General features: G+C 45.4%; 2 protein-coding genes across 9 annotated transcripts in view; one reads left to right on the top strand and one right to left on the bottom strand.

The window, feature by feature from the left end:
* Positions 1 to 8,519, bottom strand: part of SRGAP2 (SLIT-ROBO Rho GTPase activating protein 2) — a 232,804-nt gene extending 224,285 nt beyond the window's left edge. For all 8 annotated transcript variants that reach the window (XM_047704932.1, XM_047704934.1, XM_047704933.1 and 5 more), the window contains exons 1-2: positions 8,369 to 8,519; positions 5,990 to 6,602 (exon numbers count right to left, since the gene is read on the bottom strand). In XM_047704932.1, the coding sequence (XP_047560888.1) occupies positions 5,990 to 6,056 (67 nt within the window). In that variant the 5' untranslated portion in view covers positions 6,057 to 6,602; positions 8,369 to 8,519. The remainder of the gene's footprint in view (positions 1 to 5,989; positions 6,603 to 8,368) is intronic.
* Positions 8,520 to 9,072: 553 nt separating this feature from the next.
* Positions 9,073 to 20,627, top strand: FAM72A (family with sequence similarity 72 member A). Its single transcript, XM_047704952.1, has 4 exons — positions 9,073 to 10,110; positions 12,358 to 12,435; positions 16,442 to 16,566; positions 20,417 to 20,627. The coding sequence occupies exons 1-4, from the start codon at positions 9,959 to 9,961 to the stop codon at positions 20,509 to 20,511; spliced, it is 450 nt and encodes a 149-aa protein (XP_047560908.1). The 5' UTR covers positions 9,073 to 9,958; the 3' UTR covers positions 20,512 to 20,627.
* Positions 20,628 to 21,264: the final 637 nt, after the last annotated feature.

The following is a 21,264-nucleotide window of genomic DNA, read 5'->3' as shown; positions in this document are numbered from 1 at the left end:
AAAAAAATACAATAAAAATTTAATAATCCATGTAATTATTAAAAGGTATAAAATTGTTATCCACATACGAGGTTCATATCAAGAACATAAATATACATTCATAACATGAAAATATGAATATGTATATTTAAATCTTAACTCTGAAAAGATTTATCAGGACACAAGATTATAGAGAAATGCATATACAGGTTTATAAAACTTGAGTAGAGGGTAAATAGAGATACATCATACTGTTCATAGCAGCAGTATTTGTAAAAGCTAAAAGGTAGACATCACCCAAGTGTCCATAGAAAGACGAATGGGTAAACAAAATGTGGGACACACATACTACAGCCTTAAAAAGGAAGTAAAATTCTGACAAATGCTACCACATGGAGGAGCCCTGAAGACTTACGCTGTGAAGTAAGTAAGCCAATCACAAAAGGACAAATACAGCCTGATTCCACTTACAGGTGGGACCTAGAACAGTCTGAGATACAGGGTAGGGGGCGAGGGGAGACTGTTTGGATGGGGACAGAGTTCAACTAGGCAAGATGCAGAGTTCTGGAGACGGACGGTAGCGCTGGTTTGCACAACGGGCATGTTCTAACCGCCCCATCTGTCCACTAAAGCATGGCTCAGAGAGTAAATTTTAAATTTCCCACCATGAAAGAGACAAAGTTCCTACACATTATTGTAAAATCAGTAAAGGTGTTATTTTGTAATTCTTAAAAAGGCGGTTTTTTTTTTTTTTTTTAGAGATTTTATTTATTCATTTGACAGACAGAGATCACAAGTAGGCAGAAAGGCAGGTGGGGGGGAGGGGAAGCAGGCTCCCTGCCCAGCAGAGAGCCTGACTTGGGGCTCGATCCCAGGACCCTGAGATCATGACCTGAGCCAAAGGCAGAGGCTTTAACCCACTGAGCCACCCAGGGGCCCCCTTAAAAAGGTTTTTTAAGTGTTCCCCTTGCTATTTCAATCAAACAACTTCTGAGGTAACTTTCTGAGATTCCCTCAAAGGCCAGGTCTGAAAGCTGACACCAAGTTAAAACTGTTTACTTGCATTTTATTACCAGTAGAGATCTACACGTTGACTTCTTTATTCCTGCCACATGACCTAATACTTTCCTAACAAAGCCCTCGGAGGCCTAGGGTGGCAGGTAGGCACAATTCCCGTGCAGAAAATGTCTCTTCTGAAAGAAGGGCTCTACAGGTACCCCGGGCAGCCCGTGCTTATCGGGAGGAACAATGGGAGCATGTGAGTCAGGAGCGGGGCACCTGCTGATTTAAGAGGGTGTGGACCCTACGGATCAGGGCCGGGTCCCACTGTGTAAACCTCATAGCAGAGAAATGATTGAGCCTCGTCCTGGCTTTCAACCTGGGTGGTGCATGACCCTGTGGTCAAAACCATCAGTTGGGCTTCTCCGAAGGCATTTCTGTTCCCGTGCCCTAAGAGGATGCCTGAAATTGCAAAAAAGCTCCTCGCAGACACTCTCCTCACGCTGTTGCTTTGCACAGCACACGGCATCCCCAGCTCCTCGCCCACCACCTTCCTCCAGGTCTTCCCAGAGCTTCCTTTCCTTCCAGGAGTTCGGCTGACAGCAGAGTCCTATTTTCCCTGAGCAAGGGAGGAGAAGCCTTCCATCATCTCGCAGGAAGATGATAGCATCTGCTTGGGGATTCCAAGGAGATGTTTTACTGCAGCTTTTCACAAACTGATTATATTTAAAGCTCCCTTGGGGAGTGGGGGCTGGGAGGAAAGAGGCTTTGGAGAAGACCTTTGTTGGCACGAGTGAAGAAGCGCTCCGACCTCCCAGGGGAAGGAGCTTGTTTAAATACCAGCAATCCACATTCCCAAGTGTGCGTGCGCACACACAATGTGTGTGGAGTTTGAAATTTCATCTCCTGCTCAGAAAGGGTCCTAAAAGGGTTAAATTGTTCCAGGCGGAGGCCTGAGGCTTTTCTATCAAAATGCTCCAGATGGAAATTACAGAATTTCACTTCTCAGCTCTGGGCTGCACACATACTGCCCTTCTAAGACATTTAAAAAAAAAAAAAAAAAAAAAAGGACAAGCCCCCCAATGTTCTTAAGAAAGAAAATTTGACTGCTCAGCACACAGTGTCACTCTGTTTCAGAGGATTCCTCCTGGAATATTTGCACTAAATGTCAATCTCAAGCTTTCTGGGGCACTAGAAAAACTCAAGGTATGGGGAGGGTAAAGGAAAGGGGTCCTGAATAAGGAGAGGACAACAGCGAGCCGGGAGACCCCGCAGGGATGGGAAGCCACCGCCAATAACCAGGCCTTGCGCTCAACCACCTTGTGCTGCTCCAGTCTTGAAAGAAGCCAACAGGCTACAGGCCAAAAGGCCTCAGGTTATGACCATGAACCTGACCAGGGTTGTTGAGAATTTCCACACATTCATATGTATGAAAGCGTTTCATTAATTGGAAAGCGCCATGTAAAAGCATTAAGAATATTATTGCTTTCGAGTCAGACATGGAGAGGCATGAACTTTCAAAGGAATCTGAACACCCACAAACCAGAAACAATGATGGTTTTGAAGAAGGCGGCTACAGGGCAGGCTGACTAAGGAGGCACGTCCCTCATAAACGCTGACTGGGGGAGGGTTGGGGCTGCAGCCTCAGAAGCCCTTCGGGGCACATGCAAGCAGGTGGTTTAAAGGGAGGCAAAAGCCACAGGTAGACGAGGTCCCACAGAGTCCATTTTGAGTTCACTGGCTTCCAACCGTTTCTGACCAAAAAAGGCAAAACCCAGGACTCTGGTCAGAGAATACAAGGCAACGGCGGCCAACAATTAGTCTACCTGTTCATTTACACAAAGGGAAACTGAGGTCTACAGGGCTTAAGATACCTTTCACCACTACTGGAGGAACCTAAACTAGAACTCAAGTTTCATTCCCAGACTTGTGTCCCCTCATGGAACCGCTGGCACTCTGGGGGTGAACGGGCAGTGTGGCCTTCTGGTTAGTCCAGTGCAGCAGGAAGCGAGGCCCACTAACAGGGGAGTAGCCCACGCTACTAGTGAGCACACACCACACTCAAGGATTTTCTTACACCACCCCATTGACTCCTAACACCTGCTCTAGGAAATGCACAGGATTTTGCCTATTTTCCGGAGAGGAAACTAAGGCTCAGACAAGTCACAGAACTTGCCCAAAGAGCAAATGAACCGAGATTTGAAACCTGGGTCCCTTCGACTCAAAAACCAGTGCTCTCAGCCACCAGACCAAAAGAGCAATTTTCTTTTTTATCTTGGCATCTGGGAGAGAAGACGAGCAGCAGTACCACTCCCGTGTAACATAGAAAAACCTGAAAGTCGGAATTCTGACCGACGGCTTCTACCTAGTGGGGGAGCAGAGCCAACCTAGAACCAGGGTCCTTTGTCTCCAATCTCGATGCTCTTCCACGAAGAACTTGGGTTCTAGAATGTTAGCTCCGTAAGGGAGGGGGTCTTTGTCTTGTTCACTGCTCTAGGGCCAGTCCCTGGAACACACAGAAGGCACTAAATAAAGAGCTGACGAATAAAGGAATGGAATCAAGCTGGCAGGGTTTGGCTGTGTGACCTTGGGAAGGCTTCTCACCCTCTCTAAGCCTGTTTCTTCATGCAGTGAATGAGGGTAAAATAGTATCTACCTTCCCAGTTGATATGGGAATTAAACAAGACAACTTACATATTAAAGCACTTCGGACAGGCTCGAACATCATGAGCATCCAAAATGTAACCCATTACTATTATCACTACTACTATTATTCATTGACAGATTTGGGCTTCTTAAGGATTTCTTGTTTCCTGTTCTGGTCAGATGATGTTTCATTGTACATAGGAAATAGAATAAAGCAGAGAATGGGAAGTCGGTAACCTCCTTCTCATTTCAACTACCACCACCTAGCTGTGTGACCTTGGACAAGACTCTCAATTTCTCTGTACTCTCCTCCGCTATAAAATGAGGGACTAAATCATTTAAATCAGTTTTTTATCAGGCACCTTCTCTGGGTAAGACATCATGCTCGGCAACCTATAAAATTCTATGATCCTGAAGAGTGTCAATGGAAAATATCAGAGCAAAGCAAAACAGCCTTCTGCTTGCGGCAAGGTTGAAGAGACACCCCAAATAGCCAAATGCATTACATCATCTCAATGAGCAATGTTTGTAAATACACAACTGTTCAATTTTGAGACACTCGTGAGAAATCTTTCACCAATTGGAATCAGCAGACAAGGTTCTATTAACACCTATCAGCCCTGAACCTTCCTAAAAATAAACGTGTAAAATCACTTTGCACCTTAGTCAAATAGCATGCTTCTCGAGAGAAATCTGGGAAAGTCAAAGTTATTAACGCTCCCTATGGCAACAGTTAAGAATAGGATATGTAAAAAAAATAGAGTGACATATCTGGTTAAAATGGCAAGGGGGACTCCAGGAACAGAATACAGTCATCTGGACAGGACACAGAGGCCAGTGGCCTATTGTTTACAAAAACAGGCCCAGATTATGAACAGTGACAAGAGGCCAAGACCTCTCTTATAACTCACAACCACACCTTTCCCAATCAACCGAAGCCATCGATCAACTCCCCCATCTCTGTAATAAACCCACCAATATTTGCAGCCAAGTGGATAGAAGGGCCTTCAGGGCACCTCCAGCAATGACCAAGCTGAAGACATTAAAAAGACCCTACAGGCAAAATGGGGACTTCAAACTACATTCCAACCTTCCAAGAGATAAGGCAGCTGCCCATTTCAAGCCCTACACTATCCCCACCCCGGGCAATCATTAGAAGGGAGACATGGCCCTTCCCAAGTCCTCTATGATAGGAAAAGGTCTCCTTGCATTGGTGCAGGGAAAGAAGGAGGGGCCCCTCCCTCTGTACTCTGAAACAAAGGAAAACCCAGAGCTCCAACCATGTGGTGTGACATTCAAGGCCACCCACCTCTCCCACTCCCCAGCTGAAGTCCCAATGGGCTGGAGCACATGGCTCTTCCCAGTGGCTGGCCAGGAAGGGACAGTACCTTGCACAAACACATCCTGGGCCTCTTTAACAGGCGGGAACCCCTCCTGTGGGATTGACTGGTTTAAAAAAGGTTGTCTGAGAAGGGGCTCTGATTCATGTACCAAGTCAGGTAGTCCACTAAACCTGCAGACAGCTCAGCTGGTTTCTCTGGGTCCACATTCTGCTTTACCCTTCGCATTTTTGCAGAGGGAAGTGGGCCTTTAAAAGCACGCATTCTGGAGCAGAGGGTGACAACCCAGAAGGGTTAAACAATTATGTCTTCCCATTCTCCGGAATCAGCACCACCCAGCAACCCTAACATGCCAACTCCATTCATGTTTAGGTGAGGGCGGAGACAGGGTGTGAAATGACCTTATTCTTTCTGTTCTCTCATCTCGGACAGAATGCAAGGCAACCGGAGACCTGGCAGGTACAAGGAGCACCCAAGGTGGCTGGAGACTTTCTGCAACCGATGCCACAGCAAATGTCACCTTTTGATATAGTACATCAGGAAAAAAAAAAAAAAAAACTGCCTCTCCTGGGTCTCCCCAAATGGTATACCTTCTCAAGGTTGCCTTTCTCTACCTGCACTCCTCTTCAACCTCAGAAATAAATTCCCAAACACCTGTCAGATTTCAGTTGTCCTTCAAGGAAACCCGACCCAGACACCCAGAGGCAAACTGCCGCCTTTCTCGCTCCAAGAACCTCTCGCCCCTCCCCCACCCGATCTAGGCTGGGGGGAAAGGGCTGCCAAAATCAAGGCCAGCCCTCCAGGAGCAAACCTAAAGCCCACTCTAAAAATTCCTTTCCAGAGCCTGTGGCCCCTGGCACAGTCCATCCCTCGGAGGTTCAAACCCACCTATGAAACCACCTCTGGGCTCAGCCTGTCCCCACCTGCTCCACCCAAAGAAATGAACAGCCTGCAAATCAGGATGGAAATGCAAGCCTCAATGGCCCACAGAGCATATGCATTATGCTATTTTTCAAAGCCCTTACCTTTGACCTGAGTATCGTACTCTGCTATGATCTCCTTATCCTTTTTGAATTTGGCCGGAGACGTCATGTTTTCCTTCTTTCTTCCAAATTCAAATTGTGAACTGATAGATCCACGGGAAAAATCCAACCACCGAGATCAATACCTCCAAGACCGCTTCTCCCAAGGGCAGAAGGGGCCCCCCGCGATGGTCTCCAGCGCTCCAGGGAGCGCGGGTTGCGGGCTGGACAGAAGGCTACGGCGGGCACATGCAGACGGTGGACGCTGGGGCCGGGCGCGGCAGCTGCGGCTGGTTCCTGTGCTAGAGCCGGAGCCGCAGCCTCAGCATTAGCCGGGAGAACTGCAGCGCCCGGAGGCTGGCCTGGGGTCTGACATCAACGACAGAGGCAGGGAGTGGAAGTCCTTCCGCACAACATGGTGTGGGGGGTGCGGGGGTGTGGACGCGCCCAGCTGTGTCCCCGGGAGGGAGTGGGTGCGTAACAGGGTGCCGGGGAGGGCCGGGCGTGCTTCGCGGTTTTTTTGTTGCACAGGCTCGAAGATGCTGCAAATCAAATCCCAAACGGGAGCCGCAGCAGCGCAGACTGGATCGGAAGTCGTTTGCTCCGGTTCACTTGCCTGTAAATGCAAGGAAAAGGGGAGGGGGCGATCAGCCCCAGCGTAGATCCTAATCGCAGCGGGGGTGGGGTAGGGGACGTCGTTCCAAGCCCGGCCAGGGCCCATTCATCTCGGCCAAACACCGCCCGGCCCACAAAGCCCGGCGCGGCGAGGTGCGGAGGAAGGAAGCTCCCTCCGGATTTTGTTTTAAGGCTGGAAGAAAACACTTTGGAGCAGCCGCCTGCGCGGGCTTCGGGTGGGGACTGCGGCGGGAACGCGGGGCTCCGGGCGGGGACTGCGGCACCTCGGCGGCCTCCGAGCCCCGCCAGCACTGGGCAGCTGCCAGCCGAAGGCAGCACTCTCGGCAGTGGCTCCGACGCGGCCCCTGACCCCCGGCTGGGGCAACTCCCTGGACCTCAAAAGGGATCAAAGCCAGGGAGGGACAAGCCACCCGGGCACAACTTTTCTTCCCCTCCCGCCCCTCCTCCCAGTTGTTTTGTTTTTGGTTACTAGCTTCTCTTGGCAGCAAAATGTTTGCGGGGGTGGGGGGAGACCTGCAGGAAAAAGCCTGCTCGGCACGGGGCACATCCAGGAAAACAATGTGGTCGACAGAAGCAGGAAACGGGTTAGAGGCTAGGGTCGGAGTCGGGAAAACCCGGGGGCGGGGGACGGAAGGCAGCCACCGCCTCCCCCAAGCCGGGGACCAGAGTGACTCTTAAATACCACCCCTGATATTTTTTTGTCACCCATGCCCACAGATCGAGATACCGCACCCAGACCCAGGCTGGGGGAGGAGAGGTCGGAAGGGTCGCAGTCCCGACTCCTCGCACCGGGAGGTGCCGGAGGAAATCCCGCCCCAGCCCAGGCCCGGGAGGCGGGAGGGAAGCAGCCGGAGCGCAGAGTCGGGCGTCTCGTCCCCCACCATGCCGCCGCGACTACCCTCCCTCCCTGGTCGCCCCTTACCCTCTCCTGGTCAGGAGGCCGCTGGAGGGTGAGGGAGGCGGGCTCCCGCCGGTGTCTCCCACTTCCCGCGCCGGGAGGAAGAGGGAGCCCAGGCGGCGTGGTGGTTCAGGCGGGCAGGAAGCGGGGAGGGGGGTGTGAGGTGGGGTCCAGAGGCTGCACGGGAGCCGGGGATAACTGGAGCCTCCGCACAGGCTTGGGAGGTGGAGAGAGGGCACAGGGAAGATTGCCTAGGGAAGAGTGGGGATGAGGAGACTGCCGCGGGCCACGATGTTACACGGTGCGTAAGGATGTTAGCAACTTGGGGGACCCGCTATGAGTCTAGGGACGGGGGTGCATAAAAGGAGCCATTCCAGGCGGGCCGGGGACTGGGACAGGGCAAGAGCCCCGGAAGCAGGGCGGAACAACTATCCTGGGTCCTGGGCTGTAACCCGGCTGTCTGCCAAGGCTTGGAGACAGGGGAAGACGGTAGCCGATGGTTACGGGTGATGCCAGCGACGGTTACCCAAAAGTGGACCAAGGGTGCCCGTGTGAAGAGGACTTGGGGAGGGGGCTGGGTGAGGGCTTCGCGGCGGCAGAGTCCCAGGGCAGAGTCCCAGGCTGTGCGGTGAACGGCAGAGAGAGATGCAGTCTTGAGAAGTATTATGGGCTGTACTGGAAGATTTGGAGAGGGTCGGGGGGGAGGGGGTCTGAAGGATTCCGGGCTGCACTGCTAGGCGATGCCGCAAGCAGCATCCGCGCGCTCTCCTTCCCGCCCCTGCCGGAGTTTGTTCAGACAGGGCTCCGGCGGCCGGGAAGAGGAAAGGGGAGAGGGAAGGAGACTTTACCTGGCTCTGACGCGACCGGTCCTGGGCCCCAGGCTCCGCTTCCTACTCAGAGATCTCCTCCCCTCTTCCCCGCCACCCGCTTCTACGCAGATCGGTCCCCTAGTCCCCTGAGGAGCCTCCGCCAACTCCGCAGGACCCCGCCGGGAAGCAGAGCCCACCCCCTTACCAATCACCGCCCGTAGTCTATCGACCGATGGGGCCTACAGCCAATAGGAATAGCTGATCCCGAGAGGACAGGAATGAGGAGGAGGAGCTGGCGAAACTCGGAGGTGTGACTAGCGCCACCGAGGCGTGGTCACAAGGTAAGCTCCTCCCAGGGTTGCCTAGCCCTAAAGTAGAATTAATGGGCGGGGTTAAAATGGAACTAACAGCCAAACACAAACTCTTGAGAGAAAGCACGACCAATTGGACCGGGGTAGAAAGGAGGAGCGTTGCGGAGAATTTTAGCCAATAGAGAGTAGAGTCCGGCGGGCTGTAGAAAATCTTCCAATAAGAAGCGCGAAGGGCGTGCCTTGACGCTTTCACTGGGGCAGGAGTAGGATTTGCCCAAGCCTCCAGGGACCGGCCAATGAGAGCGGAGGCGGAGCCAAACTCCACCAACCAGAAAGCTGAACAGATCCCGGCACCGTTACTGAGGCGGGGCGTAAGGTCTCCAAGCCACTAAGAGCTCAGCAGGGGAAGGCTCCCGAGCCTTCCAATGCGAGACGCGGGCGAACTCTGGTTCTCCCAATCGGTGCGCGGCGCCGGCAATTCAAACTGACAGCCGGTTGGAAAGGCAGAGAGAGCGGAAGAAGGAGCAAAAAACGACGCGTTCGGTGACAGAGACCCCAGCGCCGGCTGAGCCCCCATAGCGATCTCTGCCCCGTCCCGCCAACCCCACCGCGCGCTCCGGAGCGGCCGCTCGGAGGGAGACCTAAGGGGACCGCGGGCGGCACGAGGCAGAGCTGAGGGACTGGGGACCGAGAGAAACGGCGCGAGAGCCAGTCTGCACGCTGAGGGCTGGGGGCTGCCTGGAGAGAAGTGAAGCGGGAGCTCGCGAGCGAGCAGAGCGGGGGAGGGTCCCGGGAGGACTGAGGACAACCAGGGGTCGTGGGAAAAGCTGAGGGGATTTCTGGATCCTGGGAAGAGGAGAAGGATTTCCAAAGACGAGGCGTGGGTAGGGACGCTTGGCCGGCGGTCGGAGCGGGAGGCCTTGGAGAGCTCCGAGGGAGGGGCTTAGGAGGGGAGCTTTCTCCGGAAGACGCTGCTGGAGAAAGCTTAGGGAATTGCTCAAAGGGGCGGGGGCTGAAGCGTAGAGGAGCCTTTTAGCCTCGGGGCTGGGGAGCCTGCTGTAGAGAAGTTCCCGAGGCCCCTTGCAGCTCGCGCCTCCCCAGCTTCAAACCCCACTCCCTTCCCCGAGCGCCTCCTCAATAAATACTGCTTTCACCTTCCCACGGGAAACAGAAAAGAACTCATTTCCTTCCCAACCGAGGGCTTAGAAGAGCTCTAGACCTCGCGATCTAATTTTTAACCCCGGGGGAATCAAACGAGGAAAGGGGCTGCTCTTGTCTCCTCTTTCAAAATCCCACATCGCATCCTTCCCGGGACGCCATGTCTACCAGCACTTGTAGTTTCAAGGACCGGTGCGTGTCCATCCTGTGTTGCAAATTCTGTAAACAAGTGCTCAGCTCTAGGGGAATGAAGGCTGTTTTGCTGGCTGATACTGAAATAGACCTTTTCTCTACAGACATCCCTCCTACCAAGTAAGTCATGCTAGTGGCGGGCAACGGTAGCCTTTAACTAAATGGGAAAAGTGTATGGTTTGGACCTCGGGGAGTCAACAAGGAGGTTATCATTTTGGTGTTCCAGCCACTCCCAACAGTCTGATGATCCCTTTGGAGTATAACTAAGTGGGCAGACTGTCTGGCCAAAGTCTGTGGTTTAGCCAGAGTGGTCAGTCCTGATGATGTCATGCTTCTAGTTCAATTACAGTCATGTGACCACATCCCTGAACCTGAATCCCTGGCGCTGTGCCCTGCCCAACCATCCTAATCTCACTGGATCCAGGCCATGACCTAGACCCTAGACTCTAGGTAAAGTCGGGCAAGATTTTCCGTACTGTGAGAAAGAAGAGGCCACTAGGTTTTTCATTTTTATTCATAAGGTTTTAGGCCAAAAAATATTCATAATTTTCTGCCATTATTTGCAATTGGCAGGCTGATTCAGATTCATTGTCCGTGTAAGTCAGTGTTCTTTTCTCAAAAATCTCTCTCCTAATGAGCGAGAAATAGATTTGTATGAGATGAAATAGAGACTTAGCCCTGAAACAATCCTTGTTCACTGTTTCAGATACTATCCACTTGCATAATTAAGTCCTCTTAAATTCTGTTTTCGGACACTACCCACTTTTGTTGGTAGAGTCCTTAAGAATTTGCTACCTATTTGGATGAATAGCCATTTTATTTGACTCAAATATGCCGTTTCAGGTGCTAAAAGGTACTTTCTCTTTCCATAGTCAGCATATATATGCCCTTACATAATTTTCAAAATTTGGGTCTTTATCATTAAAGTGAAAGAGTAATTATCCAAAATACAGGTAAACAGCTATTCTTTGGACACAGAGAGCCAGAGGAAACAGGCCAATAATCATAACACTTTAAAATGAACTTTTCAGTGATAGAAACTTGAACATTTTAAAAACGTACTCCAAGCTGTAAAACTCTTCCTTTCTTGAAATCTTTTCTGAGGTGATTTAAGTGTAGTCATACAAAGATATTTGGGTTACTAGTTTGAGTACGTTGTGTGTGTGTGTGTGTGTGTGTGTGTGTGTTGCAAAAAGAAAAAGAACTAGACAATAAATCTAGAACCTACTATTGCATACATCCTATGAGTTGTTGTCCAGTGCTTTTCCTTTTTGTAGCGCATCCACACAGATGCACACAAATTTAAGATATTAACCCATTCATCTTTGCAATGGCTGTAGTAAACAGTAAGATGAGGGCTCAGGTATGTGAATTGTTAGAGGTGAAACCAGAGTTGAGAATGAAACCAGGTTTTTTTCCATTGTCTGCTCTTCTCGAAGGGTTTATGACTGTGATGGATTAACGTGCTAAGATATGTATGATTAATGAACCCATGAGATTTTTTTTAAATGAAAGCTTTGTTTGTGTTTATGTAAGCTCACAAGTATTAACTGACTCTTAAAAAATATACTATTGTTCTACTCCAGAGTCTCTTTCAGCTCTTTGGGCCTACAAAATTCATGCTAAATCACAACCAAAAGTAAACTTAATGACAAGGATGTGAAAAAATTGGAAACCTTGTGCACCGCTGGTAGGAACATAGAATGGTGCTGCTGCTATGGAAAATTGCATGGCAGTTCCTGAGAAATTGAAAATAGAATTACCATATGACCCAGGAATCCCACTTCTGGGTCTGTGTATAAATCTGAGTGTGTCCTTATATTTACTTATATCTATCCCAAAAAATTCATTGCAGGATTTAAAAGGTATATTTGCACGCACATGTTCTCAACCGTATAATTCACAATAACGGAGAGATGGAAACAAAAATGCTAATGTTCATCAACAGATGAATGAACAAAATGTAATATATGCATACAGTATAGTATTATTCAGCCTTTTAAGGAGGGCTATCCTGAGGCATGCTACAGCGTGGATGGACCTTGAGAACATTATGCTAAATGGAATGAAAAGACAAATACTGTGTGCTTTCACTTATATGTGCTATATAAAATAGTCAGATGCATAGAAACAGAAAGTAGATGGTGGTTGCAGAGGGAAATGGGGAGTTGTTTAATGGGTAGAGAGTTTCAGTTTTGCAATATGAAAATGGCCTGGAGGTTCATTGCTCAACAGTGAAGAACATTGCTCAACACTTAACACTTCGGAACCGTACACTTAAAAAAATGACTAAGTTGGTAAATTTTTCATTATGTGCATTTTTTACAACAATCTTTTTCAACGTACCTTGACTATTTCCCTCTCCAGTGCAGTGGACTTCATTGGAAGATGCTATTTCACTGAAATCTGCAAATGTAAACTGAAGGACATCGCATGCTTAAAATGGTAATTTTTGGCAAGATTCTAGATAGCCCTGCATTTGGAAGATGGATGTTAACACCACAACACAGAGAAACGTTCAGTGGACTGCATCAAGCACTGGTTATAACCCATGCAATGAGCCATTGAAAACCCATTTGTTATTTAGAATAATTTTTTAGAAGGGTCTTGTGGCACATTTGTATATGATATTACAATTTTTCAGAGTACATTGACAAATCTCTGGTTCCATTTTCAGAAAAAAGCAAGATAGTTTAGGAGGAAAAAACACAGTTACAATCATAACAAATCAGGTTTGAGCCCTGGCCCTACACTTACTCTCAATGTGATCTCACGTAAACTCCTTAAACATCGAAACCCCTGAACCTCTGTTTCCTTGTCTAATTTATATCTTTAGAAGACAGAAACTATCTTCTAACTTAGGAAGATAGAAATTTAAATATCTTTTGTGTTTACTTTATGGCGTGTTATGAATGTTAAAAGGCTTAATAGATCATAAATTATTTCTTTCAAAGATTTTATTCATTTGACAGAGAGAAAGCAGAAGGTGGGGGGAAGGGGTGCAGGCTCCCTGCTGAGCAGAGAGCCCGATGCGGGGCTGGATCCCAGGACCCTGAGATCATGCCCTGAGCCAAAGGTAGAGATTTAACCCACTGAGCCACTCAGGCGCCCCTAGATCATGAATTATAACACAGATGAAAACTATTACTATTATTTTTTGAGAGGTGGGGAAACTTGAGCATTATTAGTCCCATTTTAGAGAGAAGAAAGCTGAGATTATTTTTACACTTAAATGGAGTTTGGGTTATAAATTATAATCCTAATAATTCGAATTCTTATGTGCTAATGATGATTTAAATTCATTCTTTCATTCATTCAAACTATTGAAGTTCTACTATGTGCTAGCCACTGATAATGGGGGCTAGAAACACAGCAATAAATAGACAAAATCACTGACATTATATTCTAGTGGGAAGACAATCAGTTAGTCAGATATTTAAATAAATAAGATATTGAATAGAGTATGAGGGATACCAGCTGGCTCGGTCAGTAGAGCACACAACTCTAGATCTCAGGGTTATGAGTTCAAGCTCCATGCTGGATGTGGAGCCTCCTTTAAATAGATAGATAGATAGATAGATAGATAGATAAAGTTTGGGGTACCTGGCTGACTTAAGTCAGTGGAGCATGCGACTCTTGGTCTCAGGATTGTGAATTCAAGCCCTGCACTGGGTGTGGAGACTTCTTAAAAAAAAAAAAAATTTTCATAGGGTGGAAAGCGTTCCAAAGGAAATAATTATAATAAATGATAGAGAATAGTAGAGTTTGGGGGAGTAGGTAAAAGCTCTTGAGGTAGCATGCTTAGGGAAGCCTTCTTATGAGAAGGTAACATTGGAGTTGAATCCAAAAGGATGAGAAAGACCCCAAGGGGAAATGTTCTAGGCAGATGGAACATCAAGTGTAGAGAACCCAAGGCAAGAAGAAGCTTAACATGTTCAAGGAATAAGAAGAGAATGGCAAGTTGCTAAGACATTGTGAACATCAAGGAAGAGTTGTATGAGTAAATTAGAGATACAGTCAGAATCCAGATAATCTAGACGAGTGCTATCCAATAGAAATCTACAAGGGTACCTGGGTTATGGACATTGGGGAGGGTATGTGCTATGGTGAGTGGTGTGAATTGTGTAAGACTGATGATTCACAGACCTGTACCCCTGAAGCAAATAATACACTATATGTTAATAAAATTTAAAAAATTTCAATGTTAAAAAAAAAGAAATCTACAAGTCATATATCTAATTTAAAATCTTCTTTAAAAAATAATAAATGGGGACCCCTGGGTGGCTCAGTTGGTTAAGCCGCTGCCTTCGGCTCAGGTCGTGATCCCAGGGTCCTGGGATCGAGTCCCGCATCGGGCTCCTTGCTCAGTGGGGAGCCTGCTTCTCTCTCTGCCTCTGCCTGTCGCTCTGCCTGCTTGTGTTCTCCCGCTCGCTCGCTCTCTCTCTGACAAATAAATAAATTTTAAAAATCTTAAAAAAAAAAATGCAGCATACTTGGGGCACCTGGGTGGTTCAGTGGGTTAAAGCCTCTGCCTTCAGCTCAGGTCATGATCCCGGGGTCCTGGGATCAAGCCCCTCATCAGACTCTGCTCAGCAGGGAGCCTGCTTCCCCCTCTCTCTCTGCCTGCCTCTCTGCCTACTTGTGATCTCTGTCTGTCAAATAAATAAATAAAATCTTTTAAAAATAATAATAATAATAAATGATAAGTAAAATCTAATAATAACCACATTTTATTTAAAATAAAATTTAGTAAATAAAGTTTATTTAAAATAAAATGTGGTTATTATTAGATTTTACTTATCATTTATTATTTTTTTTAAAGATTTTATTTATTTATTTGACAGACAGAGATCACAAGTAGGCAGAGAGGCAGGCAGAGAGAGAGGGGGAAGCAGGCTCCCTGCTGAGCAGAGAGCCCGATATGGGGCTCGATCCCAGGACCCTGAGATCATGACCTGAGCCGAAGGCAGAGGCTTTAACCCACTGAGCCACCCAGGCGCCCCAATAACCACATTTTAAAAAGTAAAAAAGGAACAAGTGAAATTAATTTAAGTTGCATGTTCTACTTAACCCAGTATAACCAAAATATTATTTCAACATGTAACCAACATAAAAAATTATTAATGCAATATTTTACATTCTATTTTTTTCTTCATAGTCTTTAAAATCTTGTGTATGTTTTCTATTTGCACACACTTCAATTCAAGTTCTTAATAGCCACATTTTGGATTAGCACAGATCTAGACCTTGGCATGAAGGGGTTTTTTGTTTTGATTTTTGGCCAATGGGAAACCACTGAAGGGGTTTTTAACACGGGAGCAAAATGGTCTGATGTGTCCCTACTAGAATGTTAGTTCCGTGAGTAGAAGGACTTTGTCTACTGTTGGATTCCCAGCACCTACAACAGTACTTGGCACATAGTAGATGTTCAATAAACATGAGCTGAATGAGTGAATGAATATAGATGATGATTAAAGCCATAGAATTTACTCTTGCAATATAGTCTTACAAATAACTGTCAGTCCTAGTCCAAGAACAACTTGCTTTCATTTGTTTGCCTTTCAAGCAGATTATGATTAGAAGACATATTTTAGGTAGGCTGGTACCTTTTATAGTATTTTTTTTTATAGGGCCTCACAAAAATGACTGACTCCCACATCTCCCAGGATGGGAACAAGCTATAATAAGAATTTTTACAACCCAAGGTATAAGTAGCTTGTGTTGTCATTTTTTTTTAAGCACTAGCTAAGACATTCCCTCTATATTCACTCTATGTAATAGTGACCACATAGAAGAAAAATATCTGTGGAAACTGAAGTACTTATAATCAGATGGATACTCTTGAAGACAGTCAAAACTTTTGCAACTTTTTCGAGAAGCTATGGATGTGCTTTATTTCTGAATTCCTTCAAAAACACCAAAACTAAAATTAGAGCAGCCAGCCTGTGTTTGGTTTACAGGGGCTCATGCTGTCTTCCTACTCCTCCATCTGTTGAGACAGTTTTTAGGTGCTGGCATCGAACTAGAACATAGAAGAACCCAGCCTGCCACGGTCCTGGGACCAGCAAAAACCTTTTACCCACAGAGCTGAGTTGATCTCATGTCTCGTGTCCGCACAACACATCGGCTCTGGGTGCTTTACAGAGCACATCACGACTCTAGGGCCCGGCATCTAGAAGCTAGCTTAAGGAGAATGCCTGAAGGAATCCCAGGGAAGAAATGGAGCATGTGTTAGTATTGTTTTACTCACCTGGAAGACCATTTTCCCATTTGGCAGTAGCACTGTCAAATTTAACATTGCCGGGTAACTCCTATGCCAAAGGTCCTAGCAGTGGAGGTTGTTAGGAGGAGATGAGGTCTTCATATGGTCTATCTATTTACTTTAGCCCATAAAAATGCTTATATGGCCAGTTATTAGGGGGTATCTAACTGTATTTACTTTCTGTCTCAGTGGCAACATTGTAGGTTATCATGTGATCGTTCCATGTTGTTCCTGCCTTCTTTCCTGCAACAATGGACACTTCTGGATGTTTCACAGCCAAGCAGTTTATGATATTAACAGACTAGACTCTACCGGTAAGAAACAGCGGACTTAGAAATTCCCCCGACATTTACTTGTCTATCAGTACCTGAGTGAAACTCCCAATAGATCGTTTTACGATTCCCTCTGAAACCCTCTTACCTGGGTTGAACGAGTGAAACTCGAGTCCTTTGATCCCAAGCATTCAGTTAGGGAAACTACTAGCCAAACTTCATTGCCATTTCTGTTGTCACCATTGTATATAAGGCCTCAAACGTGGCTCTTCTCGGTCTTTTTTTTTTTTTTTTAGATTTTATTTATTTATTTGACAGAGAGAGACACAGCGAGAGAGGGAACACAAGCAAGGGGAGTGAGAGAGGGGGAAGCAGGCTTCCACTGAGCAGGGAGCCCGATGTGGGGCTCCATCCCAGGACCCTGGGATCATGACCTGAGCCAAAGGCAGAAGCTTAACGACTGAGCCACCCAGGCACCCCTCTTCTCGGTCTTTTTAAATTAATATATATATATATATATATATATATATATTTTTTTTTTTTTAAGATTTTATTTATTTATTTGACAGACAGAGATCACAAGTAGTCAGAGAGGCAGGCAGAGAAAGAGGGGGAAGCAGGCTCCCTGCCAAGCAGAGAACCCGATGCGGCCCCGGGATCATGACCTGAGCCAAGGGCAGAGGCCTTAAACCACTGAGCCACCCAGGTGCCCCTAAATTAATATTTTATTTGCACTAAAATGTTGCCTTGATACATATTATAACTCCAGAGAATTTTGGAAGATTTTAGATTTGATGGTCAATTGTGCGTGTGTGTGTGTGTGTGTGTGTGTGTGTGTGTGTGTTTAAGAAAGCGGGGAGGGGAGGCTGGGGCAGTGGGGAGGTGGGAGGGAAGATGACTGGGTAACCATTGTATTTGGTGATGTTGCTCCAGGATAAAAACAGACATTTTGACATCTATAGCAATAAATTATGATGGAATTTTATTCAAGGGAAATATTTAATACCAGTATATTGTCCTATGTAACATACAACCAATTCTTTTTTTTTTTTAAGATTTTATTTATTTATTTGACAGAGAGAGAGAGATCTCAAGTAGGCAGAGAGGCAGGCTGAGAGAGAGAGGGAAGCAGGCTCCCCGCTGGGCAGAGAGCCCGATGCGGGGCTCGATCCCAGGACCCTGAGTCATGACCCAAGCTGAAGGCAGAGGCTTAACCCACTGAGCCACCCAGGAGCCCACATACAACCAATTCTTAAAGGATATTTACATGATATATTTTATCTTGTCTAGAGCCATGTGGTTTTGTTGTAGGACACAGGTTTTCTCTGTCTGGTATCTATTTACACAACAGACCAGGTTGACTCTGAGTGGGATTTTTTTAGTGTCAACTAAAGTTTGCAGAACAAATTTAAAGAACTCAGCAATCCAGGTTGGCACTAACACTCTCAGGTTTTTCGGTGTATGTTTTAATCTTCTTTGCAACCTAAAACATATTCCTTTTCTTAAGGATGATTTGCCGTCACAGACTAAAGATCATGAACTGTAAGCTAGGTTCTCGGGGTCTTCAAACCTACCAATTATGCTTGGGTTTTTATAGAGATTTTCTTTTTAATCACCTGGCGTTCAATTGTAGTTCTCAACCCTTCATTTGCGGGTCTTAATTTCAGACTCTGGGATGTTAAGAGGGCCATTTTTGAGGAAGGAGTTATCTGAATTCCCCTGCCATACGGGCTCCTAGCTTGGGCTTCCAGTTTTATATTTGTGTTGATCATGGGGCACATTAAAGGAAGTTTCTGCTTTGATACTATTTTTCCTGCTTCACAGAATTCAAAACACAGGGTGGAGATTTTTCCATTTTAATTTACTTTTTAATATTGGTCAATTTTTCAAAGATAAAAGCCCTGCATTCTTCCATTTGCATTGAATCTAATCCATGAGAAACAGATGTATCACAGGATTTCCTTCCTCCCTTAACAGAGAAAGGAAGGTGCTCCTTCTGTCAGATCCAATCTCTTAGTTTATTTTTTCTCCTTTGAACCAATTGTGCCAAGCTACTCATGTCTCTTGAGTATTCACTCCAAAAATATCAAACTTCTCTTTGTAACCCTAATATTGTGATTTAAAGTAAAACCTTCTAGAGGCTTGGTATAAAATAGGGTTCCTTATGATATTGGGACTATCCTTGAATCACCTGAATCAGCAGCATCAAAGGAGTACATACACAAGCTTTATGAAATTCCAGAATGTTTAGACTGAAAGGGCCCCAAGTCTATGTTCTAGACTAGGCTTCACATGTTGACCTGATTTCCCGAAGCTCTCCTGAGGATGCTTGAGAAAACTCAGTTCGAATTCCCTGGGATTGACAAATGTTCTCAAAGGCAAGTTGACTACAGCCCTCATTTACCCTTATGGGTTCTAATGATCCCTTAGGTTTTGGCCTGGTAATTCCTTATTATCCTGTTAGCTCATCAGTGCCGTATTACCAGAAGCAGAATGCCATTCATTCTTGGAGGGGAAATATTTTTTATTATAAACAACGCAAACACACACACACAAATTACAGAAAATATGATAGACATCTGTATCCACCCCACAGCATGAAAGAGGTGCTAACTTCCTGCCTGATTAGATTCTAATATCTCAACCAAGAGAGACAGTTGATTGTTCCCACTGTTTCAACAATGCAACAGTACACCTCACTGTACATGTCTCCTTGAATTCCTATGCAGTATGGGAAGTTAGGAAGCAATGAGAGATGCGCTCTATTTGCTATATATGTATATATTTGCTAAATACACATTTAATTCACGGAACAGAATCAGAAATAAAAAGAAATGAGCTAAAGCTATACACAGGATATAGGTAAATCTCAAAAACATAACGTTGAATGAAAAAAGCAAGTTAGAAAGGATACAGATAATGCCACACTATAAAAAATTTTAAATACACCCAAAAAGTAATATATATTGTCTGCAGTCACATACATTTGTTGTAGAGGTAGCAAAAACATCCATGGTATCCTGGTAGTAGTGGCTACTACCAGTGACTAGATCCAAACCAAATCTCCAAATCCTGGCTCACTCCATTCTACCTTGTGGCCATTTCCTTGTTGGACTCCATTGGCTCTCCTAGAAGTCAACTGATAATAGTATTTTTCCCAATTAGTGCTTTCAAGTTATATGATAGAGTACATGCCCAGCATAAGCCATCTCATGCTCCTGTCATTTTACTACATACCTATGCTAGGTTCTTCAGTAGGAAATCTGACTGTCCTTTCATTATGAGGCTTCAGATTGTTGTTTTGTTTATTGTGTTAGCGGCTACAACCTGGTCCCAAAGTTCTACCTTCATACCCCAGAGACCAAAACCCACCCATTGTGAGGATTGCAGTTCGGAGGACAACTGGCTTCAAAACCTTGCTTTTTTTTAATCACGAAAAAGCCACCAGCTACTTCCATCCTGGTTGAGGAGATGAAGAGACTTATTTCAAGCCTTTTCCCTGGACCCTCCAAAGAGACACTTGATCTAAAATAATCTTACGAGATCTCCATCCTTAAAAATCATTAAAATAGATTTGGAAATTATTGGTGTAGAGTGATTATGCAATAATATAGCTGGGGGCAGGGTTTGAGAAAATGGACTCTTAAGATCCTTTGGAATTCGAAGTTTCTAGAATTCAAGCCCTTTCTTAAAAGAGCCTAAAAAATGTCTATGTCCTAGATGAATGATATTAGATAATTTTTTAAATCTGTGGTATATTTTTTAATATCTTTTCTCTCTACTGTTAACACTATGGTTTCATACAAGAATGTTAACATATAAGGTTTCCTACAGCATGTTCTGAGGTGTGATAGCAATCAGCACTAAGTAATTTTATGATTTTTCTTTTCAGGTGTAAACTTCCTACTGTGGGGCAACTTACCAGAGATAGAGGAGAACGCAGACGAAGACTCGTTAGATATCTCAGTGGAGGACTGGATTCGATGAAGGGGAGGGATAATGACATGTGTAATATTCAGACTCTTTCCTATTTAAAATACATATTAATGGATTGACTTTAGAAGTATTAGTAAGGATTTATTACTGATTTCTCTTTTGGGGGGCGGGAAATGAGACATTTGTTGATTTATTTATTTGCTATCTCAGATTCATTACCTGAATTTAATTTGAGCCATTGTAATTCTTTTCTTCTATTGATTCCTCTTCCTCTCTCCAGCTCTCCATCCAGTAAAGGTGTATTCTTAAATTCAGACTGGAGAAGATTATTTCATGTGTCACTCAACTACCTCACAATCTTGGGGGAATTTTTCTTACAGCTAGATACCAGATACTCTTAATTTTACATTCTTGAATAAGGGGCATTCGTACATATTCATGTGTGTATGTCAACGAAGCATATATCTATGGGTATTACCATGCATACATATTTTTTATAAAGGAACCAAGCTGTTAGGTTTCCATAGATACTGGTTCTCCTGCGTTATACTGGTGAAAACTCCTTAAAATAGAGCAAGACTTTGTGAATCAGCAAATAGAATAAGATAAAAGTTGAAAATCTATGGAGAAATCCTCTTCATTCCTCAGCACGATGTTAGATAAATGAATTTGTCACAACAGTATGTAAACAGTATGTATACCAACATTATTTACATTCTTCTAGAGTCATAAGGTTATTGTGTTATAAAAGCAGATCAACTAAACCTCCGTCTTAAAATTATTCTCTTCTCTAGGACTTTCTCT

Source organism: Lutra lutra, chromosome 15 (assembly GCF_902655055.1).
Source record: "Lutra lutra chromosome 15, mLutLut1.2, whole genome shotgun sequence".
NCBI lineage: Eukaryota > Metazoa > Chordata > Mammalia > Carnivora > Mustelidae > Lutra > Lutra lutra.
Note: the sequence above shows the minus strand (reverse complement) of the source record. Positions and strands in the feature narration are given on the sequence as shown.